The sequence below is a fragment of the Zootoca vivipara genome, chromosome 6 (assembly GCF_965207765.1).
Source record: "Zootoca vivipara chromosome 6, rZooViv2.hap1.1, whole genome shotgun sequence".
In the NCBI taxonomy this organism is placed as follows: Eukaryota; Metazoa; Chordata; class Lepidosauria; order Squamata; family Lacertidae; genus Zootoca; species Zootoca vivipara.
The window spans coordinates 47,917,196-47,928,269 of NC_142589.1; the positions used below are offsets into that span (position 1 = coordinate 47,917,196).

Genomic DNA, 11,074 nt, shown 5'->3' on the forward strand with positions numbered 1-11,074 from the left:
GGAGGGCGGGCGGGCGCGATGGACTACATTTCCCAGGAGCCTCTGGGGCTCTAGCGGGTTCGTTTGCGGGTCCAACGACGGAGGCCTCGTTGGTCCCGTCAAAGAAATCGAAACTGCCCTCTCGGAAACGTAAACAGAAGTCCTTTGCTCTGACGACGCCACAAGAAATCTGCTCCTTAAGTGCATGGTGGGATAGGGAGCCTTGCAGGGAGATTCACGGAGCCCTTGCGCTTTTAAATGCGCAAATGGCTAGGCATTATTTGGAAGTTCCACAAAGCTAAGGGCACGTGCAGTGTAATCCTGTGCCCACGTAGTTGGGGAGTAAGCCCCGTCGACGACGGTGGGGCTTTAAAGTAAAGTAACGTGGGGGATATTTGTGATTTTTAATGATATATGCTAATTGTTTTCATTTACTTAGGCTTATTTATTTATTTAATACAATGATGCATTTAGCGGCATGCTTTGTTTGACCCAGAGTGAACAGTGCTCCCTTTTACCATTGTTCAGTTTAATCAGCTTATTGTGCTTGTAACGAACGTAGCAAAAATATTGCTGCCCAGGGAAAAGACAAAAAAAGACCTGGAAGCTGAAGACATAGGAACTGCACTGAATCAGACCACTGTTCTAGCTCAGAAGTGACATTGACATATAGCCTCTCTCCAGGATTTCAGGCAGGGTTCTCTCCCACCCTGCCTGGAAGTGACAGGGATTGATACTCAGACCTTCTGCATGAAAACAGTTGTTCTTCCTCTAAGCTATGGCCCTCATCAGTTAAAGTTTTGCTTAATTAACTCAGCACTTGCTTCTTCATCCTAGAATCCTGTGTAAGCCAGTATCTGCAGAACTTGGGAAGGGTCTATTCAGCCAGCGATCTCCATCTTAAAATTTAGTCTATAAGCTGATCTCATGGCTACAGCATCACTTTAACTTTCTAGTTCCTTGTTTTCCCTCTGCTGCTCAAGCTGCTTCATGTAACATCTTGCCTGATGAGAACCTGAAAGCTTGTCACATTTTTATGACATTTTGTTTGTTCTGAAAAAAAGTTTTACCTATCTATCTTCCCATCTTTTAAATGTCACAAACACATTTTCCCACACACTGAATGAAGAGAGGCAACTAAATATATTTGCAGAATTCAATATAATTGAAACATAGTATAATACAATATTTGAGTTTATAGAGCATCATTTCATGGACAAACAATATACTATTATTTCTAGCTGGGGAGACCAGTCTTCTCTGGATATAGAAAAGCAGATGTCTTCTTCAGTGCTCACAGCTCCAAACTCAGAGCACTACAAAGCATACTGGCAGGAGACCACACAGATAGACTACTGAAACAAGTCACTAAAAATCACAGTATCTAGAAAGCATTTGTTTCCAATTGCTTCAGTAGTCTATCTGTGTGGTCTCCTGCCAGTATGCTTTGTAGTGCTCTGAGTTGCTTCAGGTGTTCCCTACGCTTCCAAGAAAGAAGTCAAGAACACTCCATTTGAAGAGCAGTACCCAGTTTTGGTATAGAAAAAGCCTTTGTCTGCCTGGTACCCCCCAGATGCTTTCGACTGCAGCTCCCATCAGTCCTAGTCAGCACAGCTGTTGTAGTCCAAACCACTTGGAGGGCACCAGGCTTGCACAGACTAGAGCTTTATGCACCACATGACCTCTTTGCTGCTAGCTCTTAATGGGGGTTCAGTACCCAAGCATCCAAATCAGAAGGATTCTGGCAAGAATCACTCAGTACTATGTAGAAATCAGGACCTCACAGACATCATACAAAAGAATACCAGCTTCCTAATAACAAGTTTCTTTTTCACTGCCTGCCTAACATTCTTGATGGGCCCCGCAACAAGATAGAAGCAAGATGAAGGCTCCTTAAAAAGGTACATATTATTATCATTATTATTGAAGAAAATCCATCCAATGAGTCTGGATTTTTGTGATAACTGTCCAACTAGGCTGCTAGATGTTATCTGTTCTCCAGCTGATATTCTTAATGCCGTTTTTTCCTCCCAAGATGGCATTTTTTTACAATAAGCCCAATCGGCTCACTCCCCTAACCCAGAGCCATTCTGGAATTATCTGTGCAATAAAACCCTGGAAGACGAGAGAGGAAACACAGGTTAGAATTACCACATAAACGTATTCCTTTGGCAACAAGCAATAGCAAGATTAGAATATCACCATGAAATAAAACCCAAGAAGATCTAACATGAAGAGTCTCTTTCAGACAGCGAATCATCCACATCTCCCATTCCTTCCTTTCAGTTCATAATATAGGAAGCTGCCTTCTATAGAGCCAGACCATTGATCCATCTAGCTTAATACTGTCAACACTGGCTGGCAGTGACTCTCTCGGATCTCTGGCAAGGGACATTCCCAGCCTTGCCTGGAGATTGTGCATAGGACCCTCTGCATGGAAATCACATGCTCTGCCACTGAGATATGACTCTTCCCACCTACCATTTTTAATATTTTTTTTAAAAAAGATATTTAAGGGATGGAAGTGCAGCAGAAGACACAAACATGCTGGTTTTATACTTTCTTTAAAAAGAACTTTGGGGAAGTTTACTGCTTGGGCACTTCATCTATAAAAAATGTTAAAACTTAATAAGGCTAACAACATTTTGCATGGGTTACTTGCAGCCACCCTGGCATCCTTGTCTATCCCACCTCCTGTAGGCTACCATAAGTATCAGGTGGTGCACACACCCCTGGTCAACCACCTGGCATTACAATGATGACAGGTGACCCTTTTTGCCTGCACCAACAATCTGCTGATCACCGGGGCTTGCTTAGGACCACATAAGCCCCTTTGGCCCAGCTATGTTTTACCCACCCTGTACCTGATGTTATATATGACATCAAATGTGGGCCAAATGGGACCTGGATGACCTAAGTAAGCCTGTGAGCCAGAGGTTCCCCACCCCTCCTGTAAAGCTTTGGACTTTGGACTCTGAAGCGCTGTCACATGTTCTGTGAATCTCCCCATCCTGTTGTGCCATCCTTGCATTTGCCAGTACCTTCTGTGGCAAGATTGGTGGCCAAGCGTGAGAGGGTCTTCTATATGTGGTGGCACCCCATATGTGGCACTCATTTCCCTAAGATGTTCAGCTATCTTCCTCTTCATTTGCATTGCAAACTGAAAACTTTCAAGTGCCCGTTGCTGGTTAACATACTGAGTATTGCCCTTTGTGTTTTTCTTCATTTGCTGCTGCTCTTAGCTTGATGATTTGTGTTTTAATGGTGGGGCATGTGTTTATATGCTTGCTTTTAGATTTGCAAACTTTTTTGAGCAACCTCCTTTAAAGAGGCAGAAAAGTAGGGTGTAAATGGTTCCAAAGAAATAAAAATGTATGCAGTACAGAACTAAGAGCAGCAATTGATGCACTAAGGCAAGTGTAGGGAACCTTTTGCCCTCCAGGTGTTTCTGAACTATGGCTCTCATCATTCTAGACCAGGCATCCCCAAACTTCGGCTCTCCAGGTGTTTTGGACTGCAATTCCCATCTTCCCCGACCACTGGTCCTGTTAGCTAGGGATCATGGGAGTTGTAGGCCAAAACATCTGGAGGGCCGCAGTTTGGGGATGCCTGTTCTAGACTATTGGCCATGTTTGCTGGGGATGATGGGAGTTGCAGTTCAGCAATATCAGGAAGGTCAAAAGTTCTCCGCCCCTGTACTAAGGGAAGAGATGTATTTTCCCACCCACAAGATATTACACGAAGTACCACAGTCTCTGGGTCCAGAGTCATGATAGCTTCATGAAAGAAAAATATGTTGGCCTGCAACACACAGAATCGTACACAAGTTGCAATGTAAGAACGGCACTTTGCTTTCTATGCTTCTTTTATTTCTTTTGTCCAGAAAAAGAGAATTGAATAAACAAATAAAACTCTATAATAAAATAAACAAAACAGAACACAGCAATAAAATTAAGCAATTGGGTTTTGAGAGCATTGGCTGACAGTCAACATACACAGGAAGCTGACCTTATACGTACTGAATCTAGCTCAGTATTGCCTACACTGAGTGGAAGTTTCAGAGGCAGACAGTCTCTCCAGCTTTATGTGGAGGCTGGGGATTAAACTTAGGGACCTTGTGAATGCAAAGCAGATGTTCTACCACTGAGCTACATCCCTTCCCCAAGATCATGTTCCCCAAGATCATGTGTGAGCATTTGCTTCAAAAGACCCATTAAAACCAATCCAGGCTGCATGGTTCAGCCGCCAAATTAAGAAAAGTTAAGAGAAAATGTAACACAGAAGCAGCTGAATTAATGATATTACCTGTATTGAATGGAGGGAGTATCCTGGAGTCCTTTTGGATAGTCCAAGGGTAGCAATAGCTTGGTGTGCGTATTCATCTGCAGAAGGCACAAACAAGCTCTTTTTTGATAATGTGGGGCTGTATTTTGACATGTTGGTGCAGACGAAAGCTGGAGTTAAGCTCTGAACAAAAATGCCATGGGGAGCATACTCATAATAAAGTGATTGGCTGAAATGGTCCAGGTAAGCCTGTCAAGGTTAAGAGCAGACAATCAAGATTCTCTGGATCTAACATGGGGAAGAGGTGTGGAGAACAGACATTGGCAGCTTAGACAACCTCTCTTGATCGACGCATGCAAGGTGCAAAATAGATGGCTATGGAAAAAAGCTTTACCAAATCAACACCCATCCCCAGCTCTGTATGTCTTGCTGACTGGCCAATTGCAACTTAATAATAACTGCTTTTGCATAGCTTTGCACAACCAAGTACCCTCCAGATGATTTGGACTTCAATTCCCATCAGCCCCAGCAGAAACATCTGAAAGACACCAGGTTGGGGAACACTGCTATTGCACATTTAGGCTACAGTTATCTTGGGAGTCAGTCCATTGAACTCAAGCAGGGCTTACCATTAAGTAGATATGTATAGCATTGCTCTGTTGGTTCCTTTACAAAACACACACCAGTGCTTTACCATTCAGCAAACAGAGCATCCCTGTACATAGTTACTCTTTTAATAAGTCCCCTTAAGTTCCTATGTAAGCGTGTATAGGGTTGCAGCCTCAATTTATAAAGCTGCCTTCACTGGAGCAAAGTAGAATGCTTAAGCCAATACATTCTTGAAGCAGAAAAGCCACCATAGCTGCTCCTGAACCCTTTAAATTTTATCCTGCCTTCCATTCCTCTACATCTCTGAGCCGGAGTGGTAGGCATCTAATTCAACCATGCAAGAGCCTTTGGAGCAAGGATGAGGAATCCTTTCCAGGCCAAGGATAGTATATCCTCCATCCAGGCAAGGAAGAGGCATTATCAGACTTCAAGGACATGTTCCAGCTGTTTTAAAACACTTGAAGGGGGTGCAAAGCAGGGCTACTGAGGAATGGTCTGAGAAGAGGCCTGAGGGCCAGAGAGAGAGAGAGAGTCCTAGAGAGCTGCATACTTATCCTGGGACCTGAAGTTTCCCACTCCAGCTTCAAAAACTTTGAGTTCTCAAAGTCCTTATCCACAGAAACAGAAAAAAACAATTTCCATAGAGAAAGGATGCGTAACTATCTCTTAGAAATAATGATTCCGATAAGATAGGGGTTAAGAAACCTTTCTAGCCTGGCAAGCCAGATTGTTGTCTCCCACACCCTTCACAGGCCATGTTTGACAGGGGGGCAGATGCCACAGTAGCAGATTGCCTGCATGGGTCTTCAAGTGCCCTGCACTTGGAACATCTGAAGATGCAGTGATCAGACAATTGTTGGATCTTCAGAAGCCCCATTCACTGCACAGGGCAAGACAGAGCTTTGAAAGGGAATTTGCAGGCACCATGGTGAAGGGCAGGTGGCTATGGCTTGGCTGAAACGGCCTCATAGGCAACAGGGAGACCTTGTGGGCCTGATCAAGGCTGCAGGACTGGAGGTTCCCCACCCGTCGTAAGAGAACACATATATTTTATATTTTGAAACTCACCTTGGAGGCTGAATATGCCGCCATTTGTGGGGAGGGGTGGTAAGATGCCATAGAAGAAACGTTCACGATAGCGCCTTTCTTTCTCTGAACCATTCCTGGCAACACCATGTGCACCATCATATTAGCTGCTCCAATGTTGATGTTGATGAGATCCCAAATTTTATCCTCTGTCAAATTGGCAAAATAATCCGGGTGATCATAGAACACGCCAACGTTATTCACCAAAATGCCAGTTTCTTTGCCTACCAGGGCCTTCTTGATGGCAGGGTACACCTGGCGGCCCCTGCTGAAATCTACCACAACAACTTCTGTTTCGACCTTGTAGGAATCCTCAATATCTTTGGCAAGAGCTTCCAACATCTCCTTGTTCCGGCTAATTAAAACAACATTCACCCCGTGGCATGCCAACTCTTTAGCATAGGACTTCCCAATACCTGAGGTACAACCTGGAGCAGATCAAAAGAGCAACGAAGATCATTTTTAGACCCTGAGACTAAACGCATTCACTTAGTCAACTGATAGTTGTAGAGCGTTTAACAAAGGGCTTATGCATTTTTATGTCAGTAGGGGGTCTTCCTTAAAAAATCTCAACAACTTTGCAGGTGTCATGAATTTTAATTTTTGAAATATGGCAACCCTAGAGAATCTGTTTGCTCCAACTGTCTCTTACCTGTTACAGCAGCCCACCTTCCATACACTTTGACTAAATCAGGCCTGCTGACCAGCCGAGGAATGAAATACAACCTGACCAGGGTGTATGTGTTGCTTGCAACAGTGAGGGATGTCTTCATTATGTAGTAGGCTCCAATGAAAGCCAATGTCTCTACAACACAGCTGCAGGCCTGCCCAATCTCCCTGAGCAAGAAGGAAAAGCTGTCCACAGCAGCCATGGTAAAACAGATGTCTAGAAGGGAAGAAGCAAAAGATGTTTGTAAGGAGGAAGTATGCATTTTTCCCCATTGCTTCATTTAGCCAAAGCATTGATTTCATATTCCAAAAGGTTATAAGATGCTAAAAATAAAAATGACCATTTCATTTTGTTTCAGGAAAACCCAAGAGCATCTGCCACATATATCTATTATTCTTTGATTAACATAACATATCCCAGTAGAACTCAAAGTGGTTGATAACATTCAAAGCACAATGAAACAATAATAAACAACAAGAATAATGATAAACCTAATCAAAAAACAACAGCATGGTAAATAATTAAAACAACCAAGTCAAGATGCAATGCAAATATAAATCTAAAGTTTAAAGGAGGATGAGTATTGTAGGAGGGAAGTCACATGGGTGTATTATTACTATTTATTTATTATTTTTGCTTTTCTTTCTTTTCTTTTTTTGTACTGTTTTTCTTTTTGGGGATATTATATGTATTTTTTGTTGATGTGAATAAATGCTGTTTGTCTGAAAATAAATAAATAAAAGAAAAATAAAACAACCAAGTCAGCTTAAAATACCAGGGTAACCCCACCAAACTCACACAGTCAGCCGTCCTGAACAAAACTGCCTTCATCTGTCTGGCAGCACTCACTGCAGAATGGGATGGCTACAAAGCTCTCCTTTCAGAAAATGCCATTCCAAAATCAAGTATGGAGACTCTGGCTCATGTGTTGCTATTTTACCCTTTCAATGAGACTTCCACAAAGAGCTTATTACTCCATTGCCATTATCATCTCACTGATTTTTATTAGGCCAAATTTTATGCAGCCTTCCTTCTTGCAGACTCAGACAATCTGGCAACAGCAAATTCGGTAACCACAGCCATTACCAAACTACAGATAAGCTTAGTTACAGGTAGGTAGCCGTGTTGGTCTGAGTCGAAGCAAAATAAAAAAATTCCTTCAGTAGCACCTTAAAGACCAACTAAGTTTATATTTTGGTATGAGCTTTCGTGTGCATGCAGACAGACAGAGAATCTCACCTAAGAGATCTACAGCAAACCTTTTTAGAACTAAAATATCCACCTGATAAAGTTAAACAACAGATCAACAGAGCCAGACTGATACCTAGGGAGAACCTGCTGCAAGACAGACCCAAAAAAGAAAATAACAGAACACCACTAGTCATCACATACAGCTCCCAAGTTAAAACAGTACAACGCATCATCAGAGATCTACAGCCTCTCCTGGACAATGACAGCTCCCTTTCTCAAGCTCTGGGAGGAAGACCTTTCATTGCCTACAGACAGCCACCCAATCTTAAACAACTCCTCACCCACAATAATACAACCACCAGACTTAACATGGACACTGGTACCAGAGCCTGCAATAAACCCAGATGCCAACTTTGCTGCCACATACACCCGGACAACATCATTACTGGCCCCAACAACATCCAACATACCATCTCAGGACTATTTAATTGCTCATCTTCTAACATTGTGTATGCCATCAAATGCCAACGGTGCCCTTCAGCTCTCTATATTGGACAAACAGGCCAAACCCTACGCCAAAGGATAAATGGACATAAATCTGACATCAGGAACCATAAGACTGAAAAACCAGTAGGAGAACACTTCAATCTCCCAGGACATTCTATACAAGATCTCAAAGCAGCTGTTTTATTACAGAGAAATTTCAGGAACAGACTGGAAAGGGAAGTTGCTGAATTGGAAATCATTACCAAGCTTAAAACCATGGAAGCACCTGGGATGAATAGAGACATCGGATTCTTATCTCATTATGCATGATCAAGCTTTCTTTAGCACCTCAGCCCAGGACTAATTGCAGCCATCAGCAGCCATTAACAGCCATCTACAGGTTTACCACTCCCATCAGCCCATCTCCCATTCCCACCCACCCCCACCACCCTCTGTATATATATAGGGTCTGACACTTCTGTTTCTAGTGTATCTGAAGAAGTGTGCATGCACACGAAAGCTCATACCAAAATATAAACTTAGTTGGTCTTTAAGGTGCTACTGAAGGAATTTTTTTATTTTACAGATAAGCTTGTCCATCTGGACACCTTCTGGAGTGATGCTGCCAGTCAGGCTAGATGGACCAACAGCCTGACTCAGTGTAAGGGAGTTTCCTATGTTTCCTTTTAACCCCTGCAAGCCATTTTAAAAGGTGAAAAGAGCCCCACCTGCCAATCACCTGACAACATGCAGAATAATAAAGTCATGAACCAATGAATAACAAGAATAATGAATTAGTAAGGTTGGATATTATTATTATTATTAACAACAACAACAACAACATTCTGGTGCTCCCCCAGATGTTTTGGACTACCACATCAGCCCGAGCCAGTATGATGGGAGCTGCAGTTCAAAGCATCTGGAGGGTACGAGGTTAACAAATGTTGTAAAGCCATTTCAGTCTATCCTCTATGCCAGGCATCCCCAAACTGCGGCCCTCCAGATGTTTTGGCCTACAACTCCCATGATCCCTAGCTAACAGGACCAGTGGTTGGGGAAGATGGGAATTGTAGTCCAAAACATCTGGAGGGCCGAAGTTTGGGGATGCCTGCTCTATGCATTTGTCCCTGGCCCTACTGCACCCTTCTTCCATTTTTCTGCAGCCGAAATCATAACCTAACTTACTTAGGAGCAAGCACCACTGACTTCACTTTTACTTAATTCTGAGCAGACAGAATTAAGCAGATTAAGCCTAAGCTTAATCAATTTTTCATAGAGCTTGAAATGTCAGACAATTTTGGTGTATGTGGACTTGCATCATGATCGGATGCATATTTACTCAGATGTAAGCCTCACTAATTGAGTTTTGCTTCCATGTGACTGAGGGTACAATTTGCACTCTTGGATGAAACAGTAATAAATGTAAAGAGAGAGGTCTCTGCTGTTCCAGAAATGACCTGTCAACTTTAAATTCCTAATAAATCCAAATATCAGTTCTGCTCTTTAGAGCAGAGAACAAAATAACATTATTAAAGTATGATATTGTTGATTCCCAACCCTCCAACCCCTTCTGACCTTTGAGCTTTTGCTTCTGAGTAATACTATAAATGTTTTACACAAAAAACCCCAACCATTGTCTTTAAAAAGCAAGTAAATCAAATCCATGCCGCCAAACCCATTTTGCCATATTTCATTTACCTGTTTGTTTATGCAGTCTGCGATGTTTCTGCGCGGCTGTCTTACTTAATGACCTGACTTTACTTCAGTTGGAACGAAACCTTCCCGTTCTCAGTTCCACCCGACCCTGCGGCTATGAGGAAAATCTGGGGAGCGGATTTTCAAAATCGCTTGGCAAGTAGGCTAAATCACCGACCTGTCAAGTTGCGATCCAGTTTCCATGTTTTTGTATTGCCAGCTTTAGAAGATCAAAAGCCCTTCGTCCGCCCGAACAAGGGAAGGGTCCTGAGCGCGCTGTAAAAACGAGCAGCGCAGAAAATGCCGTGTCACTTCTGTTCCTTGCATGGACACCTCGCTTGTAGCTAAAATTAGTAAACGCCACTATCTGCCCCAAAGTAAATTTTGTCCAGATGAACCTAAGTTTATTATATTAATGTAAATATTCATCCCCTTAAAGGACTCCACGAAAAGACCACATAAAGTAAAAGTTAACATCATAACTACACTTCTGGGTTCCAGGCGAATGGCTGAGCGGCTTCCATATGCGTGACAATATGATCCCGCAAGGAGCTAAAACTACAAACAAAGACAGTCGAAATGCTAGAAAGAGGGCGGCGGGGCTATGTTCTTCCGCCCTCCCCTCACAGCAGACGCAATTTCAATCTCCCTTTTGAAGTCGTAAGCGACGGGCTACATTCAAATTAATTTGCATATTATTAAAACCGCATGCTAAAAGCGTCAGAGGTTGGATTTGATGGCCTCTGCGGCCCCCTCCAACTTTCATGATTCCTCCAACAGTGACTTTGGATTTGGGGGTCTAGAAGCTTGTGGCCTTTCTTAAACCCCACTTCTCTGATGGAAAGAATCATTTAAAAATCTGAAGGAACCTCAGAGGTCATCTGCTATAACCCCTTGCCTATAATGTCTGCTTCTTCCTTCCTGACTATAGGGGTCTTTTCCCGTAAACTGAACTGAAGAAGTGTGTGCATGCACACGAAAGCTCATACCAATGACAAACTCAGTTGGTCTTTACGGTGCTACTGGAAGGAATTTTTTTTATTTTTTATTTTGTTTGAACTCGGAAAGCTTCAC

At 42.8% G+C, this 11,074-nt stretch overlaps 1 protein-coding gene across 2 annotated transcripts; it reads right to left on the reverse strand.

The window, feature by feature from the left end:
- Positions 1-1,103: 1,103 nt before the first annotated feature.
- On the reverse strand, positions 1,104-10,941 carry HSDL1 (hydroxysteroid dehydrogenase like 1). 2 transcript variants are annotated; one of them, XM_088672053.1, is made up of 5 exons: positions 10,004-10,941; positions 6,611-6,844; positions 5,941-6,386; positions 4,285-4,361; positions 1,104-2,094 (listed from the first exon to the last, which is right to left on the reverse strand). In XM_088672053.1, the coding sequence occupies exons 2-5, from the start codon at positions 6,828-6,830 to the stop codon at positions 2,076-2,078; spliced, it is 762 nt and encodes a 253-aa protein (XP_088528179.1). In that variant the 5' UTR covers positions 6,831-6,844; positions 10,004-10,941; the 3' UTR covers positions 1,104-2,075. The 2 variants fall into 2 exon arrangements, with proteins under 2 accessions (XP_088528179.1, XP_034974171.1); XM_035118280.3 differs by having other exon boundaries at positions 4,285-4,512; positions 10,004-10,140.
- Between the last annotated feature and the right edge of the window lie 133 nt (positions 10,942-11,074).